We start from the raw sequence: 27,500 nt of genomic DNA, 5'->3' as shown, positions 1-27,500 counted from the left end.
CCTCCATTTCCATCACTCTCCTCCCAATATACTGTTTATATCGTCTCATGACATGACCATACCACCTCAATCTACTTTCTTGGATCTTATCTGATAGTTTTCTAACTCTTGTGGTCCCCCTAATTACCTCATTCCGTATCTTATCTCTTCTTGTCACCCCACACATCCATCTGAACATTCTCTTCTCTACCACATCCAGTTTCTTCTCTTCTGTCTTCTTTATTGCCCACGTCTCCGCTCCATACGTCATCGCCGGTCTCACAACTGCCCTGTGTACTTTACCTTTCAACTTAACCCCTATTTTCCTGTCACATAATACTCCAAGCACTTTTTTCAAATTCTTCCCTCCTGCTTGTATTCTGTGGTTTATTTCTGCCTCCAGATCACCATCCTCTGCAACTGTTGATCCAAAATACTTGAAATTTTCAACTGTTTTCAATCTCTCTCCTTGTAAACTAACTTCCCCATTCTCCCCATTTTCAATCTCAAATACTCTGTCTTTTTCCAGCTGATCTTCAATTCTCTATTTTCCATTTCTCTTCTCCATTCTTGCAGTTTCTCGTCTACTACCTCTCGCCAAGGGCTACACAGTATAATATCATCAGCAAAAAGCATACACCAAGGAGACTGATCTCTAATCCCTTGTGTTACTACATACATGACCAGATCAAATAGGTAAGAGCTCAATGCAGACCCCTGATGTAGTCCCACATTTACTGGGAAACTTTCTGTTAGGTCTATATTACTCTTAATATTTGCTTTTGCTCTCTCATACATATCTTACGTATTTCTCAGGGACTCCCTTTTCTCTCATACATCTCCACAGCTCCTTACGTGGTACTCGACCGTATGCCTTCTCAATGTAAATAAAGACCATATGTAATCCTTTCTGTTTCTCCGGATGTTTTTCTATTATCTGCCTCAAAGTAAATATTGCTTCTACATTTCTTCTTCCAGGCATGAATCCAAATTGTTCCTCACCAATTGTTATCTATTATTGTAATAATGTACTGTATTATTTCAAGTGTTACAGGTATTGCGCAACATTGCATCATATTGCATGAATAAAACATGTTATGCTTTGTATATAAGTGAAAGATTTAATTTGATATTAGGATTCAAGCATTTATTAAATACCTCAAAGATAGGATGTGATTCTTTATAGTTTTGTACTGGTGTAGGATTTAAATCTTTGAGAGCGATGCTCTTTTGTTGTTTAGCAATGTTTTGGTTTTGTCAGATTGTGTATGACGCTCCACACACACACACACTTAGGAGTTGGCTGTCATAGAGCAATGTAGTCACAAGATTTATTAAAGTGTATTTCAAGAATACCAACATATCATTAAATCCCACCAAGAAAAATTGACGACCACAGATGGGATCAGCTGAGGGTTAATTACTAACAATTCTTCATCTATGTTCCAGGTAACAATATGTTTGTTATGTAGACATCCTGTCATCATATTATCTGAGTCTCTTCTCAATGATCTTCTCCCATATTTTCATAGTATGGCTTATCAACTTTATACCTCTTTAGTTGCTACATTCCTGGATGTCTCCAATCCCTTTATAGATGGGAATGATTAGGCTTCTTCTCTACTCCTCTGGCATCTTTTCCTGATTGAAGATCTTCTGCGTCAGGTCCCACGTTTTAATTTCATTCTCTTCTGCTAAAACTATACCATTACTATCTTTTATTTGCCTTATCTGTGTCAGGTCTTTAGATGCAGCATCTCGGGCCTTAGCAATTCGTAATATTTTCTTCTCTCCTTCTGGTGTTTCCATCTCTTTATAGACTTCATTTAATGTCTCTGCCTTTGCCTTTGCTACTGGTCTTCTTGCTTCTTTCTTTATCCTTCTCTTGTCGTGATAGATCTGCCTTCTTCTTGGCTTCTTTCTTGGTTTTTACCATTTCTTGCACCTCATCACTCCACCATCAAGATTCTTTATCATTTTGGGGTTTTCTTCCTGATGACTTTCCAAGTACTTCCTCACCGATCCTTAGAATCACTTTACTATTCTCGGTCCACCATTCTTGTACATCCTCATGTAACTTTACTGCTTCCAGCACTCTTTCCTTAAACAAGACACCTTAGTTCTTCCTCTTTCAATTTACACCAATTAATCTTTGGGTCCATTCTCGTCTTTTTACTTCTCCTGCAATTCCTAAGTCTGCAATCAATTACCACTAACCTGTGGTGCGCTGCTACACTCTCCCCATTTATCACCTTGCAATTTCTAACCTCCTTCAGATGGTCTCTCTTACACAGCAGCAAAACTATCTGGCTCTCTCTGCCACCGCTACTGCAAGTAATCAGTCAGTTAATATTTTTCTCACTTTACTTATAATTCTGTACATATTGTTTTTGTTATAATTCTTGTTAATCTAGTTTTTAAGTATGTTGTTTCTTTTTTATTTCTATTAATTCTTATGTTGTCTTGAGACATTGAGCGAGATCCGGGACCAGTACGTCCTAGATTTCGTCAATGTCGTCTTCTGTATTGCAATATTCGTGGTCTACATGCAAATATTCAAGACCTTACAGTTGCGTCCAGACAGTATGATATTCGTTTGTGCTCGGAAATGGTTTCCAATATGAGGCACTCATCTGAGTTCCTTATAACTGGTTTTAAGAAGCCAATAATGATGAAATGTGATGCCATCCCTAGGGCCAGGGGAATGGCGGTGTATGTTAGGATTGAGTATCCTGTTCCTCATAAGTCCTGCTATGAATGATGACATGGATGATGGTATCTTCGATTGTCTTCTTACCATTATGGCTAAGATGCAAGAAGATGATAGAAAGGCTCCTTTTGTCTTTGTTGGTGATTTTAATACTCACCATAGGGAGTGGTTAAGTTCTATCTCTCCTACCAATCACCATGGCTTAAGAGCTTTAGACTTTGCCTCTGAATCAGGCTGTGAGCAAATCATAAATAAAGCTACTCACAGGTCTGGTAATTGCTTGGACCTCGTATACACTGACTCCCCTGGCGTTATAACTAGTAAGGTTGGTTCTCCAGTCGAGACATCTGATGATGCCTTGATTTCATTAGTAGTGAAGACTGAGCAGCCTGTCCCGGATATATCATACTCTTGTAAAATTTATATGAAATCCCAAGCAGACTGGAATTGAAGTTTGCCTGATTTTTTGTGTTTGAATTGGTCACAATTATATAGTAGTGTAGATCCTGTTGTCCCTTTGAATGTGAATCTAATCAACATAATCAATAGGCATATCCCTTCTCGTGTGCTAAGGTACCGAGTGAAGGACAAACCGTGGTTCAATGATGATTGTAGATGTGCTTATTTGGAGAAGCAGGAGGCCTATCATCTTTGGAAGGGCAACAGATCAGATTTGACCTGGAATAACTATACTGAGCTTCGAGCTTTTGCTCAGAGAGTTTATGCCTCAACTGAAAAGGAGTACAATTTAACCATAAAAGAAACCCTTTCTGGTACAACTCAGGAACATAAATGGTGGTCTACCCTTAAATCTGCACTCTTTGGTGTAGATGCAACAGTTCCTCCTTTATTTAAACCAGATGGCTCAGCCACTCACTGTCCAAAGGAAAAGGCAACCCTTTTGGCTGATGTTTTTGACAGTAAACAGAGTAATGAAAAACTTAAACTTCATCATTCCTGTTTTCCTGAGGCTAAACTAACTAGTTTAGCTTTTCGATCTCGTGAAATTAAAGCTCTGTTGATGGACCTTGATGCATATGGAGGTGTAGACCCTTGGTATTTTTCCTCTGTTTTTTATGAAGACAGTAGATTTCTTAGCTAGAAAGTTATCTGTTATTTTGCGCAAGTTAGCAAGAAGAGGAGCTTTTAGCACTTGTTGTTGAATTAGTAATGTTACTCCTCTATGTAAATGTGTTTGTGGTAGCTCAAGTCCCACTGATTACTGCCCAATTTCCATAACTCCCACATTATCTAAAGTTTTTGAACGTCTTCTGGCAAAACGTCTTAATAGGTTTGCTGAAGGTAATCATCTATTCCCTAGTTTGCAATTTGGTTTTCGTAAAGGCCTTGGAGCAAGTGATGCCCTTCTTACAATCTCCAATGCTGTACAGAAATCCTTTGATTGTGATTAGGAAGTTCGGATGATTGGCCTTGATTTTAGTGCTGCCTTTGAATGTGTTAATCATGAGACCCTTGTATTCAAACTCAAACAGTTGGGAGTGGGTGGGTCGTTTCTTAGCATTATTATTGATTTTTTAAGTAATAGACCTCATAGAGTTGTTGTTGATGGGAACCTTAGTCAGTATAGGAATGTGATATCCGGTGTTCCACAGGGTAGTGTTCTTGGCTCATTACTTTTCATGCTATATACACATGACATGTGGTCTAGTCTAGAAAACAAGCTTCTTACATATGCAAATGATGCTACTCTCTTTGCATCAATTCCATCCCGTGAATGTAAATCTGGGGTTGGTGAATCCCTTAATAGAGATTTAGCTAAAATTAGTGGATGGTGCAAATTATGGGGTATGAAGTTGAATCCTAACAAAACTCAAAGTATGATTGTAAGTAGGCCAAGGAGGCTGGGTCCTCAACATCCGGTTCTCAGTATTGATAGTGTTTCTTTAAATATGTATGACTCTTTTAAAATTTTAGGTGTGATTCTCGAAAGCAAATTTACTTTTTAGAAACACATTAGGTCTATGTCTTCTTCAATTGCACAAAAAAAATGGGCTTATTGAGAAAGTCTTTTAAGATTTTCGGTGATCAATCTATTCTGAAGAAGTGTTTTAATTCTTTCATTCTACCTTATTTTGAGTATTGTTCTCCTGTCTAGTGTGCAGCTGCTGATTCTCATCTTAATTTGTTGGACAGAAACTTACGGTCTATTAAATTTCTTATTCCTGATCTAGATATTAATCTTTGGCACCGTTGTTCAATTAGTTCATTATGCATTTTGCATAAGATTTTTCATAACTCTGACCATCCTTTACATTCAGATCTCCCTGGACAATTCTATTCTGTTTGTAAAATAGGCAGGCAGTTAATTCTAATAGACAGGCCTTCTCCATCATGAGGATCAATACTACAAAGTATTCCAGAAGTTTTATTCCAGCTGTTACCAAGTTATGGAATGATCTTCCTATTCGGGTAGTTGAATCACTAGAACACTAAAGTTCAAAGTTGCAGCAAATGTTGTTATGTTGCCCAGGCTGACATGAGTCTTTTTATAGTTTATATATGACATATCTGTTTTTGACGTTGTTAATAGTTTATATACGACATATCTGTTTTGATGTTGTTACTGTTTTTAGAATGATTTATTGTTAATTTATTCTCATCATTTATTTATTTCCTTATTTCCTTCCCTCACTGGGCTATTTTTCCCTATTGGAGCCGTTGAGCTTATAGCATCTTGCTTTTCCAACTAGGGTTGTAGCTTGGCTAGTAATAATAATCTTAATGATAATAAAGAAGGTGTTGATCATTGCTAGGTCAAAAGCCACAGGAAAATCAATCACTCTTTCTCCCTCATCATTTCTCTCTCCCACACCACAACGTCCATGCACTCTCCCTATCCCTTCCCTACTAATTACCAAGTGCCATTTAGATCTCCTCAAATAATTACCCTTTCCATTGCAGGAATTATTCCAAGCTCCTGGTCCATCTCCTCCCAGAATGTATATTTCTCCTCTGTACATCCAGTTTGCGGGGCATAGGTACACACCACATTGACTATTGTTGCTCCCAGTCCCAGCTTTAATCTCATAAATCTGTAATTTTTTCATTCTCCAACCAAACTTTCCTTCAAATCTTTCAACAATATTATTCGTACACCATTTCTTCCTTCCATATTTGCTCCACTGTAATAAAATTTACAACCTTTGCCTAGTTCTCTTGCCTTATTTCCCTTCCACCTAGCCTCCTGTACACACAGCACTCCAATCTTCCTTCCCTCCATGAGGTCAACCAGCTCTCGCCCTTTTCCAGTCATTGTCCCCACATTCAGAGTTGCTACTCTCATCCTCTCCTCAGATATTTTCCTGTTAGCTTGCCTCTTTAACCCAGCCCGCCCATGACTGGGTAGCCCTTGCCTATTTTTCGGAGGGATCAGGCGAGGTCCCAACGCGTCGCCTACGGGGAACACCCTAGCATTAATTTTATTTTCACAATTTTCACTGGCCATATGGGTTTTGGCTAATTTTTCATGGCTGGATGCCTTTCACGCTGCCAACCCTCCACATTTACCCGGGCTTGGGACCGGCACCAAGTTGAGGCTGGCTTGCCCCCCCCCCCTCAGTTGCTGGGTTATATATATATATATATATATATATATATATATATATATATATATATATATATATATATATATATATATATATATATATATATCTATCTATCTATCTATCTATCTATATATATATATATATATATATATATATATATATATATATATATATATATATATATAAATAATTCAGTTATAAATACATTTTGAAAGATATCATATCCTTCAGGAGTTTGTTGAAATACAAAACTTTCAAAATCCTACAAGATTTATATTCATATTTTCTCTTATTCACTTGTGACAGAGATCTTTTCAATGCTAAATTGGATATTGTATATCTTATTCTTCTTTAATTGTTTGGACATGGGAGACATTCCAAATATCAAAACAGTTTCTCTAAATAATTGATGAATAATGAAAATTCCTATATAACGTTTAGAATTTTTTTAGGTCAAAACTGATTTCTGGAATATGGATTTTTATGTTAATTTGTTTATCATGCATAACTGTTTCAAGACGTCTAAAAACACTTAAAGTTACGCAGTTTTATAGCAAAATTAATTCATAGCAGTAATAGCTTCACTATTCCTTGTAATTACTTTTACCTCACAAAGATTTTGTTCTAATAGTAAAATTTTAATAAAAACCAAGGTAATATTTTATTCCATGAATGCTATATATCCTTTAACTTTTTATTCCATGAATTCTATTTATCCTTTGTGGAAAATCTCTTCACCTCAAAACAGAGTAAAAAGATTACAATTTTCATATTTCATGAATTTCTGTATTAGATCCATATCTAAATCCAATAAAGATCATTTTCATTATTCACAATATTCCTTGTTATAGATATCTATCCCATGTTCTTATTGCTTATTCTTCACTGAACTTATCCAACCATGGGCTAGGATGTTATTGTAAAAGGACATTTATTCTAGAATGATACATAGTTCTCATTTCTAAAACTCTTTTTTGAAGCATTGTAAAATAAGTTCATTTTCTTCGGTGGCTTACCTCTCTCCTCCCTCTTACCATGATGACAATGATGATCTTCTGAATGCTTCTCAATGAATACTCTTAGCTCCCATATAATGTTTGTTATTTGTGGAGATTCCAATATGAACCTTTCTAGTGTTAGCACATATGTTTATGTTGTTAGGAATGCAATTAAATTTTTTTGAATTGATCTCTCTCCTTGGATGACTATTCCAAATTTAATTTAGATCTCACAAGGTGACGATGTGAGACATCCTCACCGTGACATCGAAGACCATTTTTTTCCAGAGAGAGGAAAGGTAACTTTGAGGCTTATGCTAAGGATAAGGTGAACCAAACATTTGATTTTTATAACTCTAAAATATTTGAGATATAAAGAGACAAGTTTGTTTACAAAGCACAAAGAAAGCTACGCTGCATAAGCTACTGTATATCTTAGACAGAGGCAGGATCACGAAGCTAGAGTACAGTATTTATGAAACAAAAACAAAGTAATAAGCGTTTTATACTTGTCAAAACGTTCTATTACATGAAATTAGCCATGGCACACAAAAGGCCAAGTACGATATCGTCTAAACTAATCTTACTTATGGATAAAAAGAAGTTGGCTATACTGAAGTGTATTAAATTGGCTAGTGTGGCATTACCTAGATATAACAAAGGCAATCATGCAACTATTATTTTGCAACACCTGCAGTTTTTCTTGGGCTGGTAGTTTATCACCACCTCTACTGTATACATTTTTGATGGAATCATTAATGACCATTAGTTTCTTGTATCCTGTTCACTGTCTTGATATTCAAGAACTAGAAAATAAAGTTTGTGGCTATCTTTCTTCCGATTTTGAAGGATAATGACCTTTAAGTTTCCCACTTTACTATACTGTACGGCAACTCGATAATTGAACTATATCCAAATAAATTGAAAAGGCATAAGGCACACTTATTCGTAAATATGGATAATTATCGAATCATATCTGACCTAAGAACACCATAACAAATATAGGAAAAAATAACAATTATTAAAATCTGAAGTTTCACTAGTGTGGATTCGTTGCATGACCCATGACAGTTTGGTTTCTGTCGTAACAGATGTAATAATAATAAAAACAAACAAATTCTACAGTACTCCAGATATATCCTCAGAAAAGTTTTCTTATAAAATTCCTTATTAGAAGAAATAAAAGCTTTTGGAAATGTCTTACTATAATTTTTTTTCATTGAAATAAATAAAAGCTTTTGGAAATGACTCAGTTTATTCTTTTATAAAAACCCCTTCTTTAAGGAATTTCAGGAAATTGTCATGAATATTGAAAGTTTTTAATCTTTTTTATTAAAAGAGAAAACAATGTGTAATTTTAAATGAAAAATTACTCTGAATTTTGACATGTTACCTGTGCTGTTCCACAAGACTCTATTCTGCACACATTGTGTTTTAGTTTACTCCTCAATGATTTGGCGTTGATGGTTAAAGACGAAACTGCACTATTTGCCTATGAAGTAAATTTTATTGTACAGTCTTTAGCTTGATTATTTGATAAGTAATAAAAAACGATTTCTGGACATAAAAGCTTTTTTAAAAATTGCTGATAGATTGCTAAATATCAGACTACATTAATATAAAGTGAATGAATTTTCAATGAAAAATCAACAGAGTTTAATAAACCACTATTTTATTTACAATTCATGGACTTCGATAACTTACTCCTAACTTTAAATTAAACTTTCAAGATATTTCACACTAAAAATGTTCCTTCCATTTTCTGCAATGGTTGTGTCTAGTTAAATGCTTTCTAATCTGTATGTTCCTTAAAAATTTCGATATACTATGTTTGGTTCTTATAATACTAATCTTAGTTTTAATTTCAACCATCTTTTTCTTCAAATAATCGCTCACTAAGGACAAAGAGCTTGAGGTTTATTGATTTCAAATATAATATTTGAATATGATATTTGTGAATGCACCTTTGTCGATGAATATCCGGAATTGCCATTCAAGAATTGCGCCATTCTCCATACACATCACAAATAGGTAAATCTTGGAAATTCGTTTCACACCAGACATCTTCATGGCCAAATACAGATCCACGAGATATACAGTAAGGGGTGAAACCAAAAAGGGCTATATAATCAGGTTGTCCAAGGATCCATACAATGTCATTCTCGTTATAGGTGTTCCCATAAAAATCGTAGAATGTTGTACTGTACCGCGAGTTCTACGGGAAGAGAAACAAAGAATAATCATTAAAATCTCAAATTTCCATTGCTGTAAGTTCTTCAACTTGAAACTTAAACGCCACTCAAGAACACTGAAATTTACCATTACGCTAATAATGTTTTATATCTTTTATGTGAGTTATACGAACCAGTGGCAATTTAAAAACATATTAAAAACATTAACAAGTTTTATGGACACGTTTCTGTCTAGGATTAATTAGGAATCCCATCTACATTACATTTCAAGAGACACCCATTGGTTGAAAGAGCAGAGACTCTCCTTTATTCATATAACTGCATTGGCAGGGGTAATGTTCAGGTATCCAACCTCGTGAAATATGAATTTTAATAGAATGTTTTTGGTAGTTATATGAAGGACCAGAAGCCGTTGAAGTTTAGATTCGAGATATAAGTAAAGAGAAACTTCCTTCTCAGCAACAATAATGCACTAATATACTGTCACAGTTTCATGTGTCTTCATGATGAATAAGTTTTGTCTAAATATCAATTATGGATATTCTTCAATTTACATTCATAATTTATTTGTTCAAGTGCCAAATATATTCACTGAAATTTATATGAAAAAACTAGCTTAATCTGATTTTACATGCTTATACTGTCCCATGTATCCTCAGTAAATACTGTATATGTGTTCCACAAAGAGAACAAGTTTACCTTGTACAAACCAACCATGTAACGTCCATATTTGTTGAACAGCTTGATTCCTTCTGAATCTAATTCAGCAGGGACATATATCAATTTTCCACCAATGTTCTCACAGTCTGTTTTTCCCTGGTTCCAAGGGCGTGTTGGTCTGAGAACTTCTATAAATATGATTGTAGAATTCACTGGCAAAAATGTTCGTAATTTTGTTATAGATGTTGCTTCTGGCTCTATATACATGTCTAGGCCGTGGTACAGTCTACATTCCTTCCAACCAGCAATAAAAGCTAGTCCCTGGCACTGGTATGCATGACATAAGGAGGCACATCTGAAAAATTATGGTATAACCAAATTTTCCTTAAATAAAGAATACACAAATTTCTTCAATATACACTTTGTAAAATCTTGATAAAAAACACAAGCCTAACTAGAAGAAGTTTCAAAAATTACTATTTATCTTGACTTAGCCGTAAGTAATAACTTCTGTATCAAGTATCAGATGATTAAGTTGAAATTATCATATAAATCGAAAACATATATGGAAATAGCCATTAAAACGGGACATTTCCGTAAGATTAATTATATAAAATCTTAGTAATATTTATGTATATGTAAAGATATCTATTTGGTTTAATGAGAGTAAATAATGAGGGATCAACGTTAGATAGAATTCTCTCTACAAAGAAAGAAAAAAGTAACTTATATGTGATATTTAATGCTTCATGTTTTTTTGACGCAAAGATGAATAATGATGAACACCTACTATATGCAAAGATAACTTTTAAGATCTGTTGCTAAGGTATTCAGATTAAAATGGAGGCTAAAAAAACAACATCATACTTAAAGTTCCAGTGCAAATATCAGTTGATGTATTATTAGGTGCAACAAAATTTACCGAAAAACAAATTATTCACTATCAGTTTTAAATAGAATTTACCTTCCTTTTCCATTCTCACATTTTTTTAGTTTATACTTTTAAGACTACCTACGTGGAGATGAGATTTTTTACTTACTTGATCTCATCAATTGCATAATACTTTGTATAAGAACCGGGAAGTGTTAGTCCAAGATTTGCCAGAACTTGTTTGTAGGTTATCCCATAATCAGCCATTGTTTTCGGGAGAAGGATGCGAGAGATGAATAAACATATAAATGTCTTGATGACTCTGCTATTCACTCTGAGTGATACGTGGAGGTGATGTGGATCCATCTCCTAGTTGAATAATAATAATAATAATAATAACACCATTTTATCTCATACCTCTTAGAAATACATTTAAATCTCTTCATCCTTAAGAACACTACTGATAACAATAGTTATCGTGAAGCTTTAAAATTATAAGTGTATTTTAAACACAATATGATATGCTCAATATATGGCTCATAATTATCCTTATATTTAAAGAATGTAACTCTTTTTCTCATCTTCAATAATAAAACTATTAATTCTCCTTATGGGGCTAGTGTTCGTTAGTGCGCCTAAAGACCGTGTTTAGGACTTTAGGCTCTTTGATTCTTTTTAATTTTCTGTGCAAGGGGGATTTTCTTAGATTTGTATCCTGGTGTTGAGTAGCTACCCCGGACTTGGTGTTGAGACATGCGGCCCAAAATTTCATGAAATCAAATCATATATCAATAATATTGATAATAGATGTACCATATCATAATAAGGATATGAATAATAAAAAGGAAAATAATAATAATGATAATGACAATATTAATAATAATAATAATAATAGTAATAATAATAATAATAATAATAATAATAATAATAATAATAATAATAATGATAAAAAGGGCAGTGTGTATGACCCTGGATTTAAACTATTTTTCTCTCCTTATTCTAGGACGTGTCTTAATATAATTTTTTCTTATCGCATATTATAAAGAAGGAAGAACTACTTTTCACTGTATTACAAATCACAAGATATCTTCAGAGCCACTGACTGAAAAGGTTTCTACCAAGGGTTATTCATACTCTTAAGAGAACGGCAAATTATTAAATGATTCTACCAATAGCGTACTATTGAGAATATCGGATGTGACAGTCAACATGTGACCTGTAATACACGCGCAGTAAGAAATACATATACAAATAAAGAAGTAAGCTATATCTACATTTTTTTCTACACTACAAAAGCCATCTAACTACACGTTAAAAAGTCGTTGAATGTAACACGGTAATTTCAACTCTATTATCATTTCATTATTATATTGTTTATTCTTATTCAAATGTCAACCTTATTAACAAAAACCATTGCATGAACACATGCAATTGTCACCCTTGGTACCTATAAATACCTGTGTTGTTCATGAAAGTTAGTTGTATGAGGAGTTATCTTTTGTTAAAGCCTCAATAACTCCCGTCATATTGGTGACCCTAGAGTGCTTCGAACACCCAGCCCACCCCGCCCTCAGCTTACTGCTTTGTATGCTGTATCCTACGACAATGCCACTAATATTCCCGACTCATCTGTCTATGTTTCTATAGTGAAACGGCCGCCATTTGTCATCAGAGATGTGATTACCTGCTTTCAGTGTGTCAAAGTTTAGTTCCACATCAATGGTATGACCCACTCAAGCAGAAAAGCAGACTATGTCCTCATTGAGATCTCTGACTACACCATCCAAGAAATCTCAGATTGGCTTTGGGAGCAAAGCGATGCCCCGTACATTGTGATGCCCTCAAATCATAATGCCACAAGCAGTACTCACTGTCACCTACTGCTCAATAGGGGATAAAAATGCATTGATGGCTCTCAGAGAAATGATCAGTATTACATGTCGTCATCCTGCAGCAGACGGATCTCCTTGTGAAGTGAAACTACTTTGTGCCGTCTGGGTACAACATCTCCCGCTCGCTCTTGCTCTCCTGCTCGCTCTCGCTCTCCCGCTCGCTCTCGCTCTCCCGCTCGCTCTCGCTCTCCCTGTCGCTCTCTTGATCACTCTCACTCTTCCGCTCGCCCTCGTTCTCCTGCTCGCCCTCAAGTTTGGTCTAGCTCTTCGCTTGTCCTCGCAAGCCACCATTCCTAATATTGCCACCTTGCCCATGAAGGACCTGATGACCAGAGTCGACACCCTTATGGAAAGCCACTTTCCACTGTTCAGAACTCCATCAACAGTTCCACTCCTGATGAAGTGGTCCACCATAAAATGCTGACTGAAGCTGATGTGAATGCTGTAGGACAACGACACTCACCTCATGGCATGTACATGAAAGTTTATATGAACCACCTCCTGGCCTCTTAAAGGGGTCCTTCATAAGTGATAACTACAGAGAATGTCTTTTCTTGAGTTTTATGTATGGACGCACAAACATGTAATAGTATCAGAAGATATGTTTTCCATTTATATGCTAAAGTGTAATTGAATATGAATTTGGGGAATTGGAGACCGATCCTAGCCTTAATGATAGGAATGTGCAACTCACGACGTGGGGTTTCTTTGTTACTTTACTATTATCTCTGGAAAATAATCATCAGATCTTTTTTACGCAATACTGTAATTAGACTCAAGCTGGCTCTATAACTATGCAAGTCTTTCCGTTGGGAAGTCATGCCTTCGATGACTCCAATGACACCCCTTCAATGACGTCAGTACTGATAGGGCACTCGGTGGTTGCTCTATCGACCTATAGGTCAACCTGCTGAGTCATCAACAGCCATTGCCTGGCCATCCCTAATCCTAGCTTGGGTGGAGAGGTAGCTTAGTCACTGGTTAAATATATACTTTATATAGTCTATCTCTAGGTCAATGTCACAGTTCCTTGTCTCTGCAATTCATGAGCAGCCTTTAAAGCCTTTTAAACCATGGACTCTCATACCCTTCGTGAATTACTAAAGATGACAAAGATTGTGCCTACTCCTTACTTCACGTCAAACTTCAAAAGTGCACCAATGCACGAATTAGGGTGTGGGGACTTTTCATTCACCTCAGAGTCTTTTTGACCCCATTTAAGTTGATGCGGTTGGTGCCCAACCCACATCACAAGGGCACCTTACCTTTTCACAGTTATTGTGTACTGCTGCTTCACTCTCTGGATAGATAGCAAAATTCGACATCCAATAGCATAATACTTTCCACATTGGTATAACTTTCAACTCTGAATTGTGGACATCATTAAGATATCTTGGCATCCCCGTACATCGGACTGTTGCTTCCCATCATAACCTCAAAGCAGCTTCTCTGGGTTTTACTCTGACTGAGGACCACTCTCAAGGACGCAATGGATATTTTAAGAGTTGAAATGGTATGGGGCGACCCATTGGTCGTCTCTGTAGATTTTTTCCTGTCAGCCACCTCCTCTGATGATCTCCAGTGCTTACATCACATTGTTGAGAAATTCGTAGCCATCATTAAGACATCTGGGCTTCCCCATACATCAGACTGATGCTTTCCATCATACCTCAAAGCAGCTTCTCTGGGTTCTACTCGGATTGAGGACCACTCTCAAGGACACCGTGGATATTTTAAGGGTTGAAATGGTGTGGGGCAACTCATTGGGCATCTCTGTAGATATTTTCCTGTCAGCCAGCTCCTCTGATGATCTCCAGTGCTTGCATCACATTGTGGGAAAATTTGTGGTGTACCACCCGTGTGTCACACGAGCGTACATAGTAACGACATTTCTCTTTTTTGTATATATTAGCCTTTGTATCTTAGTTCTCCTCTCGCACTGAGAGCCGCTTGTTTTAACCTGTCTGCTTACTACATTGTTAACTGTTAACATAACCAGTTGCCAGTTTGCCAAGAAATATCATGTTTGTGTTTTGTGACCTTCTTACTGGGACCTAATGTGTATATATATTCGAGGTGTAATAAAGTGACTCAGTTGTATTAATCTCGCCTTGACTCACAACTTACTCTTGGCCCGTCACAGTGGACATCATTAAGACATCTTGGACTCCCCATACATCAGACTGTTGCTTTCCATCATAACCTCAAAGCCACTTCTCTGGGTTCTACTCTGATTGAGGACCACTCTCAAGAGCACCATGAAAATTTTAAGGGTTGAAATGGTATGTGGCGACCCATTGGTCGTCTCTGTGGATTTCTTCCTGTCAGCCACCTCCCCTGATGATCTCTAGCACTTACTTCACGTTGTGGGGAAATTTATGGACATCATTAAGACATCTTGGCCTCCCCATACATCAGACTGTTGCTTTCATTCATAACTTCAAAGCAGCTTCTCTGGGTTCTACTCTGATTGAGGACCACTCTCAAGGACACCATGGATATTTTCAGGGTTGAAATGGTATGGGGCGACCCATTGGTCGTCTCTGTAGACTTTTTTTCCTGTCAGCCACCTCCTCTGATGATCTCCAGCGCTTACATCACGTTGTGGGGAAATTTACCCTTGTCATTAGACTTACAAGACTTCAACAAAGCTGCACATGTTAAAATACCTACAAAGTGCAATACACTTGCAAGCCACCGGTTATACCTTTATATTCGACCTGTCATCCATCATATTTCAAAATCTCTCCTCCTCAACATTCGTGGTAAAGAGGATTGGATTACCATTGACCACCTAAAATTTCGTATATCGACTTTTCATATGATGTCCCTTGTCTTTTCCTTCAATGAATTTTTTGTCCTACGACTTTTGGTCGAATTTTAAACTCGTTCTAATCCAAGAATCAGTGTGGCCTAATGAACCAGTTGTGTAATGATGATGTTTCCTCCATTAAAAAAAGAGAAAAAAAGCCCCAGCCAGTCATCAACTTTCACCCAACAGAAAATTGTGATTCAGGGCAATGGGGCATCATAGTCCATTCACCAATTGAAAAAAAAAATTTAGCCAAATATCTATCAGGGTGAGATTTTCTGTATCCTTGAGCAGTAATACAATGGTTGATTTATAGAAATTTAGACAATTCAAGGCTAAGAGGCATTTTCACCAAAACACACCTAACAAAGCTTTCATATTAATGTCTCAATTTCTTCATAAAGAGAAGTGAACATCAAAAGCATATAAGAGTTGAAAATTTTATAGGTAGGATACATGTTACATACTGTGAAAACAAAATATTAGAAATAATCTTAAAACATAGATTTATAATGATTACTTAAAAATGATGCAAATTATATGACGCACTTCAAAAAATTTTGTTTTTATTATATTTCTATTTCTATTTTCATTATATTTTTCTTTGAGACGTAAAACCATTTTTTTCTTGAAATATTGATTATCCCAAATGAAACAAGCATGCAGTGATAGATGAAGTAGAGAAAAAAATTGATTAAATGACTTCTGAACTGTAACTTTTAAATATGCCATGAGATCAAGGGGATCTGCATTGTTTCATAATTTCTAATTTATTCAGCAGTAATGCAAAGACCAGTGGAAAACTGCACCTATTAACTTTTACATAAATGCAAAATAGTTAATACCACTGTTCCGGAACAATTTTGAATGTTTCATCATGTGCCCAATGACGATATGATGCTACATCCTGAAGATCTCTTCCTGGTGCAAATGCTAAAATGCGTTGATGATCCTCGATACCAGAAGCATATCTTAGAAATTGTTCGCCATTATCAAGTTTACCAAATTCATCAGGAATTTCCAATCCATGTCTACCCACTGGATTAGCAGGAAACCCAGATTTATTTTGTTGGCATCTTTGAATAGTCCTTGAAAGTATTTGCCCACGAGAGAATTGATAGGATGTATTTTCAGTTAGTTGCGCAAACTTAGTCGCTAATAATCTATGTTAATTTGCTGCTATGTTTTCAATAGCTCCAGGCTTTATCTATGAAAGTGATTTTATAGCATTTAATGCATCTACATTTGCTGGATGAAAGTACATATATACATATACCAAGGCACTTCCCCAAATTTTGGGGGGTAGCCGACATCAACAAATGAAACAAAACAAAAAGGGGACCTCTACTCTCTACGTTCCTCCCAGCCTGAAAAGGGACTCAACCGAGTTCAGCTGGTACTGCTAGGGTGCCACAGCCCACCTTCCCCCGTTATCCACCACAGATGAAGCTTCATAATGCTGAATCCCCTACTGCTGCCACCTCCGCGGTCATCTAAGGCACTGGAGGAAGCAGCAGGGCCTACCGGAATTGCGTCACAATCGCTTGCCATTCATTCCCATTTCTAGCACGCTCTCTTGCCTCTCTCACATCTATCATCCTATTACCCAGAGCTTTCTTCACTCCATCCATCCACCCAAACCTTGGCCTTCCTCTTGTACTTCTCCCATCAACTCTTGCATTCATCACCTTCTTTAGCAGACAGTCATTTTCCATTCTCTCAACATGGCCAAACCACCTCAACATATTCATATCCACTCTAGCTGCTAACTCATTTCTTACACCCGTTCTCACCCTCACCACTTCGTTCTTAACCCTATCTACTCGAGATACACCAGCCATACTCCTTAGACACTTCATCTCAAACACATTCAATTTCTGTCTCTCCATCACTTTCATTCCCCACAACTCCGATCCATACATCATAGTTGGTACAATCACTTTCTCATATAGAACTCTCTTTACATTCATGCCCAACCCTCTATTTTTTACTACTCCCTTAACTGCCCCCAACACTTTGCAACCTTCATTCACTTTCTGACGTACATCTGCTTCCACTCCATCATTTGCTGCAACAACTGACCCCAAGTACTTAAACTGATCCACCTCCTCAAGTAACTCTCCATTCAACATGACATTCAACCTTGCACCACCTTCCCTTCTCGTACATCTCATAACCTTACTCTTACCCACATTAACTCTCAACTTCTCTCTCTCACACACCCTTCCAAATTCTGTCACTAGTCGGTCAAGCTTCTCTTCTGTGTCTGCAACCAGTACAGTAATCATCCGCAAACAACAACTGATTTACCTCTCATTCATGGTCATTCTCGTCTACCAGTTTTAATCCTCGTCCAAGCACTCGAGCATTCACCTTTCTCACCACTCCATCAACATACAAGTTAAACAACCACGGCGACATCACACATCCCTGTCTCAGCCCCACTCTCACCGGAAACCAATCACTCACTTCATTTCCTATTCTAACATATACTTTACTACCTTTGTAGAAACTTTTCACAGCTTGCAAAAATCTTCCTCCAACTCCATATAACCTCATCACATTCCACATTGCTTCCCTATCAACTCTATCATACGCTTTCTCCATATCCATAAATGTAACATACACCTCCTTACCTTTTGCTAAATATTTCTCGCATATCTGCCTAACTGTAAAAATCTGATTTATACAACCATTGACAACACAAAACACATATTAAACAATCTCACCAACCATTCAAGTACAGTCACACCCCCTTCCTTCAACATCTCAGCTCTCACACCATCCATACAAGATGCTTTTCCTACTCTCGTTTCATCTAGTGCTCTCCTCACTTCCTCTATTGTAATCTCTCTCTCATTCTCATCTCCCATCACCGGCACCTCAACACCTGCAACAGCAATTATATCGGCCTCCCTATTATCCTCTACATTCAGTAAACTTTCAAAATATTCAGCCCTCCTTTTCCTTGCCTCCTCTCCTTTTAACAACCTTCCATTTCCATCTTTCACTATCTCTTCAATTCTTGAGCCAGCCTTCCTTACTCTCTTCACTTCTTTCCAAAACTTCATCTTATTCTCTTCTTATGACTGACCAAATCCCTGACCCCACCTCAGGTCAGCTGCCATCTTTGCCTCACGTACCTTGCGCTTTACTTCTACCTTTTTCTCTCTATATTTTTCATACTTCTCTATGCTATTATTCTGCAGCCATTCTTCAAAAGCCCTCTTTTTCTCTTCCACTTTTACCTTCACTCCTTCATTCCACCATTCACTGCCCTTCCTCATGCTGCCTCCAACAACCTTCTTGCCACACAAATCACTTGCAATCCCAACAAAATTTTCTTTTACTAACTTCCACTCCTCCTCTAAATTACCAGTTTCTCTTACTCTCACTTCGTCATATGCCATTTTCAACCTTTCCTGATATTTACTTTTTACCCCCGGTTTTATTAGCTCTTCAACCCTCACTAGCTCCTTTTTACAATCACCTACTCTATTCCCCCACTCTTTTGCTACAACTAATTTTCCTTCCACCAAAAAATGATCAGACATACTGTTAGCCATACCCCTAAACACGTGCACGTCTTTCAATCTTCCAAACATTCTTTTAGTTATCAACACATAATCCATTAATGCCCTTTCTACTACTCTTCCATTTGCCACTCTTACCCATGTATACTTGTTTTTATCTTTCTTTTTGAAAAAGCTAGCACTTATTACCATCTCTTGTTCAACACATATCTACCAGTCTCTCACCACTCTCATTTTCACCTGGTACGCCATACTTCCCAATGACACCTTCTACCTCTCCAGCGCCCACTCTAGCATTTAAGTCACCCATAACAACTACATAACTCCTTCTACCCAGTCCTTCTACACACCTAGTTAATTTATTCCAGAACTCATTTTGCTCTTCTTCACCTTTCTCACTACCTGGCCCATACGCACTGACAAACACCCAACATTCCCTACCCAACCTAACCCTTACCCACATTAACTTAGATGATATCTCCTTCCATTCCACTACTTTACCTGTCATCCATTCACTCAGCAATAAAGCCACACCCTCTCTCGCTCTAACCTCTTTCAATCCCAGACACTCTACCAGACATTTCACCGAACATCACTTCACCCTTTCCTTTCATTTTTGTCTCACACAAGGCCAATACATCCATCCTTCTATTCCTAAACATACTTCCAATCTTCCATCTTTTACTCTCTATTGTACTACATCCACGCACATTCAAACACCCCAAAACTAGAGTGCGGGGAGCAGTCACTCTCCCCCTAGCTCCATCTCTTTGTTGACGTCTCGCAGGATTATATACAGGGGAGGGGGTTCCCAGCCCCCTCGTCCTGTCCCTTTTAGTCACCTCTTACGACACGCAGGGATAACGTTGGCGCTATTCTAATTGTTTTTATGCCCCCGCGGCCACAGGGGGCATGATGAAAGTGCTCACTAGAAAAATATATATTTTTGCTGCATTGTTTTCTGTTACCGTGTGAATCAGCACTGAACAAAGCCGCCTTTTTTCACACCAACAGTATCTTTTCCAAGTTTCTTATTACTTGAATAAAAATCGTAGAAATAATTAGTGTCATCTACTTTTCTTTTGGTCTTGGTTGATTGGACAAAACAGGCGTTGGACAAAAAACTCATTGGACGACAGGACATAGAACTAAAAGATGTGGGCAAAGTGACGATGGACAACGTAACATCTGACGAAAAGTCCACCAACCATAAAATTTTCATATCTCTTGGAAGATGACTCACCAACAATACGACTCTCTAGGGCAAATTGCTTCTTTTACATGCAAGTATGCTTCTAGGGGGGCACCGTGTAATGATGTGCAACAAGCAACAAAGTACAAATTAACAGTTGTGGCTTTTTTTCTTTTCTTCTATACTGCAAAACCCATCTGATGACACATCTAAAATCCATCGAATATAACATGTTAATTACAGCTCTATTATCTTTCTGTTTTTATCTTGTCTATTTTTATGCCAACGTTAACGTTAACAAAAAGCCGTTGAATGTACACATGAAATTGTCCCCCATTGTGACCCCTTGGAAGCCTATAAGTAATTGTGTTGTTGTTTAATAAAGTTAGTTGCTTGAGGACTGGTCTGTCGTTGAGGCATCCATCCTTTCCATCACAGTTCATACTTGTGAGCCCTCTAGCCAGTCATCTGCAATTACAATGGGTTGATGAGAGGTCCTTGACTCTTTACATTGGTAAAAAAGAGGGAGAATAGGTATGTCATTTTATTCAGATTGGGTTCACGCATTTATAGTAAAGATTACTAATATAAAACTTACTCATCAATATTTACTATTATAAATTTAGTTACCTACTATGCCTCCTTTTATCCTTTACATATTAAAGCGTATATTATTGCATTTTAAGAAACGCTGGTAGATGGCCTCCTCTTGGTCATGGACAGACAGAAGTGTTAAAAATATCAGACAGAAATATAAGGAACATGCAAATTTATATATAATCTTTATCTTTTTCAGTATCATTATAATGGGAAATAGATGTATATTAGTAATCAGCTATTCTATTTTATCCTTTATATAATAGATAATGTCATCAGTTTTGGCAGATACATGCATGGATTTTACAAATGTGTGAAGGGATTCTTTTTTAACAGACACATCTACAGGTTATACTTTTTTCTTTATTGTTTCAAAGTCTTTCTCGCCATCCATATAGTGCATACTCATGTACTTCCAGTAGACAAGACGGATTTTGTTGCCTATTTTAGATTGTCCAGTCCTGTTTTTTACTATTCAACACTTCCTAAAGGTAAATAGTGAATAATGTTATTGTAACTTTGCTGTTATTGATAAACGGTTAAAGAAAACCTTAATTTTAATCGGAAGTTCTCCATAAAAATATACTGTTTTCAGCCGTATTTTCAGTAATATACAGGGGACCATCATTTTACCATACTTTGTTATTATATTTTACGGGTTGGTAACTAATATTTTCTCTGTTGGGGCCCCTGGGATTATAGCATCCTGCTTTTCCAACTAAGGTTGTATCTTAGCAAGAAATAATAATAATAATAATAATAATAGTAATAATAATAATAATAATAATAATAATAATATTCGTTTTAAAACAGTAAATGCCTGGCAACATTTATTCCAGGAATTTTTAGCAGTGTATTTACAGGAAGGTCGATCGCTTCTTCTAAATCAAGATTATTAGCGTTCCAACTGAAGCAGTGAAAGATTATTCTGATTGTCATGACACTTGTCACTACTCTTCAGACGTATTTCATATTTGTAGGTTCCATGGTAATAACAGCATCCTGAAGAGGAATGGTGTCTTCTTGACAAATTTCCAGAGTGGAGACAACAGATTCTTAGATGAGAAATTTTCTTATATTTTTAAACTCTCTAGATTTACTAAAACACAGATATCATCAATATACTGGAAGTGAAATATGGGTTCTTTCAAAAGGGTAAACATCCATTCTTCTATGACGCCCACATAGAAATTGGTAAATCATGCTACCCAAGGACCCCATACCGTGCTATCTTTCTTGCTATAAAGCTGATTTTTGGGCTCGAGCCATGCCGTCCTGATGGAAGTTCCCTTCGGCAGCTTCCTGCTGTATAATATTTCTGCTAGTGATATTACAAGAGAATTACCGTCAGGTATCACGGGTTTCTAACCCCTGGAACGACTATCCGAAGATATCGTGTATAATCAGGGACGTATTCGAAGATAACCATAGAAATCTGCACCCCTAATATACTTTACCCAGTCTAGTCAACTAGGGGGAAGGATAAGTGAGGAGCCCTTACATATCCTCTCTCCATATAATGCCCCCATTTGTCTCTGATGCCTCATTCCTTTGTTTGCAGCGTATTTTACACCTGCTGTTGTTTCGTTGTGCACTCTTTATCAGCTTTTTTGAAGTTTTTCTTCGTATAATGGCTTCTTCTTCGTCGTCTAGATTGAGTACAAACCTCCCTTTACAGTTTACTTTAGCTGTAGGTGTTTTGGATCCCTACGGGGAATGTAATTTAGCTTTCATGATGAGGGAGCCGGAGCGCTCCGAGTCCAGCTGGCTCGGGCGTCTTGTTGCTGTACCGAATGCCCTTATTTCTCGTGTTCACTTAGTTTATTTTACAAGTTTCACGTAAGCTAGTATTATTATAGCATTACGATGCTTTGGGCTCTAATTTATGTTTGGATTTACCTTGCATTATTGTATTTTACGTTTTTGTTGGTGCGTGTCAGTTTCGGATGGCCTAGCCTAGAGAGCGGTTGGAGACGGGCTTGCCGATGGCGTTTAGGTCTTTCTTACTGGACTCGTGGCAGTGGCTTTTTCCCTTAGGGGGTTTTTACCCCAGTTATACTAGTCTACTGAGTAATTATGCCCTCCTGTCATCGATCCTCTGGTATTTTAGACCGTTTAGGTTCTTGGCCGTCATGCTGCAATCGCTTGTGATTTCCCCTGCTAGGTCTGCGCAGTACTTTGGAGTTTCCCTTTGCGAAGGGTGATCTCAAATTGTCAGTACGCTGACTTCCTGTACTGCCGTCCCTCTTAGCCTTTGGAATTTCATGATCGACTTGCTGCATCCAGGCTTAGCCTAACCCTCGCCGGCAAATCCGTTGGTCCGCCATGCTACATTCGTTTGTGATTCCCCATGCTGGATCCGTGCAGTTCATTGGAGCTCCCCTTTGCAAAGGGTGATCTCAATATGTCGGTGCACTGACTTTATTGTACTGCCATTTTTTCGTAGCCCCTGGGATTTCTCGATCGAGCTGTGGCCTCTTTTGCTTAGCTTTTCTGGCTTCGCCGTCTCTAACGGCGGGACATTTATATAGAAGTTTCATTCTTTCCTGGGATTCAGGGGGCGGTGGCCTGAAGTCTCTCGGTCCAGAGACTCTTCCTTGTTGGGGTAACCCTCGGATCGAATCCAGATTTCTTTTTGAGCCTGACTTCTCTTCAGTTGCCTCTGTTCTCAAGATTGTTATGAAACGGTTTGTTAAAGATACTCATATATTGCATGGTCATACTACCCCATGTCGTTACCTCCCTCTGTGGTTAGCCTTTTCGGGACTGACATTGCATGAATTTTGTTATTATGCTGATGTGTATTTGCATTTGTTGTTGGTGGGGGCTGGTTCCCTCTGGTATCTGGCTCTCCAGAGCCTTCAGCATGCTTCTCCCTGACGGGTGAGCTATTATACTGATGGCGGTGCTGGTACCTAACGGTCTTGTCGCCTCCTAACGGCATTCTATTCTATGGTACCTGTATTGGTGATGCGTCGCTGCTTACAGCAGTGGCGCTTCTAGCTACACTGCCTTCCCATACGGCATTGTGTTTCTGCGGAAACCATTGCCGTTTGTCTCAGCCGCCATAACACCTGCAGGCGTTGCCGGTACTGGTGGCGGGGCTAGTATTAGTCTATGGGAATGATCACTGTGCTGGCGCCATAGGGTGCTTAACAAGTTGGCGACAATGCCGTTACCCGAGCGCTGCTGGTACTTCCGGCAATGCTGGTACCTTTAGGGGGTATGTCTTTCTGTCCTTTTGAGACCGCTTTATCTACTATAAGGTGGGTTCTCTGCTGACTGTAGGCGATTACAGCTACAGATCAATATAAAAGCCTTATTTCTTCCACTTTTGAGGCTTCTTTATGTATGCTGGACGTGGGAGTCTCTTTTACGAAAGGTCTTCCGTGTCTCGGCATAGAAATAACCACTACACATGGTTATTGGTTTTCCATCAATTTGTCCATTCCCCTTTGATGGTGCGGATTGGATAGATGGTTGATAACTCTATAGGCTAGATCCCTATGTTGGGTTATCCCTAAGTGAGGTTATCAACCTGCATTCATATTCTTTATGTTGCTATAGACTCTTGCTCGTTAATCGATATAGGAGAGACGGTTCCGTCCATGAACATACCCCAGCCCCATTCTTTCTTTTGAGTCTATAGCAACTATCTTTAAAGAGGCTATTTCTTCCAATCTAACGTCCCTAATAGGGGTGTGGACATTTTGTACTTTATCTCCTACTTTCTCACCAATTGCAATTACACACAATTTGGGGATTACTATTCCCTTTATTGTCAGCATAGAATTTTACTAATCCATTCTTTTCTGCCTTTGGTGACTCTTAGAGACCCATGGACTCATTGCACTATTTTTCTCCTTACAGGCGGTGTCTATGACGGAGATGCACTGTAGAGTGCAAATTTGTTCAAGGACCGTGAGGCATCCTTGCGGTCAGGATACTTGCCGCACCCATGCGAAGTGTTGGAAGATGAAGGGTCCAGTCTTGTAATGGGATCAACAGGATTGCAGTGTTTGCAAGGACCTGCATCATTTTGATTGGATCTCAAAGTAAATCTCCGAGGACGACCGGGTGTTCTTCCAGTGATCCCTTCGCACCTGGGTAAGGGGGTTCAAGAAGAACGCGGATCCGAAAGCCCCCTCTACTGAGTGGAAGGATATCCTTTTCCCCAAGGCAGCACCAAATTCGGTTTTGAGTTACTTTCATCCTAAACCCCTCCCAACCATCCAGCTACAAGTCGACAAGGTATTGGGTGCTATGAGCCTACACTCAGAGAGGATGTCTACAGTCTCTTCTCTCTCCCTGGGTAGAGAATCGGCTCTCCTCTCTATGGAGGAGTCAGATGATGAATCCCTCCCTCCGCTGGTTAATTCTTACCTGCAAGAGGTGGATGATGCTAGTGTGGGGTCCATTAAGGATTCAGTGGTATCTGCCACTTCAGCCTCTACTTCGACAATGGCCTCCTTGTCTACAGAGACGGCTACATCTTCTGTGACAGGAACGGTTCCGGCTTCTTTTCCCCCGCCATCTCCTGCGGAGCTTTTGGAGCCCCCTCAGTTCCCGAGTACATCGGGTACTTCCGTGGATCCGACACTTTTGGCTAACATGAAAGCTTTCATGGAGGGGAATTAGCAATATCAGCTGATGATGTTTAAAGCCTTGCGTGAAGAGATCCAGGCTTTGAAGAACCAAGAGGAACCGATTAAGGATAAAGTCTTGCCCTCCCACCTACCTTACTGCACGCAGCAAAATCCCTGGAGGTATGCTGGCCACACGGTGGTTTCCGAGGGCATTCTCCACATTGGCGAAGGGCTAGGCTCCAGACCGGTAGCTGATCTGGTTTTATACACGGATATTGATGTCTATCCCTTTTGTTACATGAGGTTACCTAAAAGGGTTCCGTTGAGGAATGACACCATCCCTAAAGAAACGATCCTTCTGGAACATACAAGGGCTCAACACCTGGTAGTGAAAGAAATGAAGACGGCAGGGTGTATTAATACACAGCTTGGCGCCTTTGGTAGAAGGTTAGCCACGTTTGTGGCTCTGGACACGATGGTGTTCCCATTTGCTTCGAAGGGCTTCGTGGCTGTGGAGAAAGCCATTCGTGAAGGTAAGTCTCTCCCAGTGCTGGAAGAGTGCAAACCAGTGTCACTTATCCTCCCACATGATGCTGTCCACTGGGTGGATGTCCAGTTTATTTTCGCCGAGGGTAAACTGGATAAGGATGTAGCCAGGTGCCAGTTTAATGAGAAACTGCCTAGGATTCCCGAACACCTTCTTAAGGCTGAAATGGAGATCAGAGAGAGTTTATCAGCTTCAATGTCTCTCCAGTGCTTCATGGAGATGATGATTGGGAATTTTACGGATGCCCCAGTCTTTTCCTTGTTGGCAAAGACTTATCTTGCCCACTTATGAAGGATCTTTACGCTTTCTTTCAGGCCCGTAGAGCCTGTAGAGAACATGTTCCTTCTTCAGCTACTATCCGCCACGAGCCGAAATGTCTCATCAATTCTAGCATATGAGGAAAAGACCTCTTTCCTCAGAAGTTAGTGAAGGAGGTTACGGATAAAGCTGTGGCTGAGAATGAGAGCCTGTTCCAGAAGTGGGGAATCTCTTTGAAGAGGAAATTCACCCCTGGGGGAAGACCACAGCCTATGAGGTCTCGCAAGCTGACCTACCATCGGAAGTCGTTTGCTGTATCCCCCGCCGCCATCCCTCAGACTGTTTTTTGCTGTACCTCAGCCCGTGGCGACACAGTCCCCGGCCTTCAACCCAGTGTATGAGCAGGGGTCATCGTCCTTTCGATCTTACAAGAGAAAAAGAGGGGGCGGAGGCCGCTCTGACAGAGGAGACAGGTCTAGGGGTCGCGGACATCGAGGCAGCAGAGAAGGGAGGGGTGCATGTCCTCAGCACAAACAATGAAGATCTCCCGGTAGGGGGACAGCTAGCCTTGTTCAAGGACCATTGGTCATTCTGTCCTTGGGCACAGAGCATCATTTCCAATGGCTTGGGTTGGAAGTGGAAGCGATGGCCGCCAAAGTTCAGAAGATTTTTCTAGAAATCAACACCTCATCTGGATCAATATGTACAAGACCTGCTGAAGAAAAAAGTTATCTGTTGCACGAGATCTATGAGATTTCAAGGTCATCTATTTTGCGTGATAAAGAAAGATTCGAACATACCTCGAACTATTCTCTACTTGTCCCGTCTAAACCTGTTCGTTCAGTGCGACAGGTTCCGGATGCTGACTATTTCGCAGATACGGACCGTACTACCCCGGGAGGCTTACACCGTCTCTATAGATCTTACTGATGCTTATTGGCATCTTCCGATAGGTCGACACTTCTCCCCCTACCTTGGTTTCAGCCTGGAGAAAAAGGGCTCTATGTATTCAGAGTTATGCCATTCGGGCTCAACATAGCTCTGAGGATTTTCACGAAGATTATCGATGTAGTCGTTCAGCAACTTTCGGAAAAAGGCACTCAAGTA

General features: G+C 38.9%; 1 protein-coding gene across 1 annotated transcript in view; it reads right to left on the bottom strand.

The window, feature by feature from the left end:
• Positions 1-8,515: 8,515 nt before the first annotated feature.
• LOC137644887 (uncharacterized) overlaps positions 8,516-27,500 on the bottom strand; it is a 41,532-nt gene continuing 22,547 nt past the window's right edge. Inside the window, exons 2-4 of the mRNA XM_068377769.1 lie at positions 11,146-11,345; positions 10,145-10,460; positions 8,516-9,468 (exon numbers count right to left, since the gene is read on the bottom strand). Coding sequence (XP_068233870.1) covers positions 9,247-9,468; positions 10,145-10,460; positions 11,146-11,345 — 738 coding nt within the window. The 3' untranslated portion in view covers positions 8,516-9,246. The remainder of the gene's footprint in view (positions 9,469-10,144; positions 10,461-11,145; positions 11,346-27,500) is intronic.

This window comes from Palaemon carinicauda, chromosome 8 (assembly GCF_036898095.1).
Source record: "Palaemon carinicauda isolate YSFRI2023 chromosome 8, ASM3689809v2, whole genome shotgun sequence".
NCBI classification, from domain to species: Eukaryota; Metazoa; Arthropoda; class Malacostraca; order Decapoda; family Palaemonidae; genus Palaemon; species Palaemon carinicauda.
This window is presented reverse-complemented; position numbering and strand designations above follow the sequence as displayed.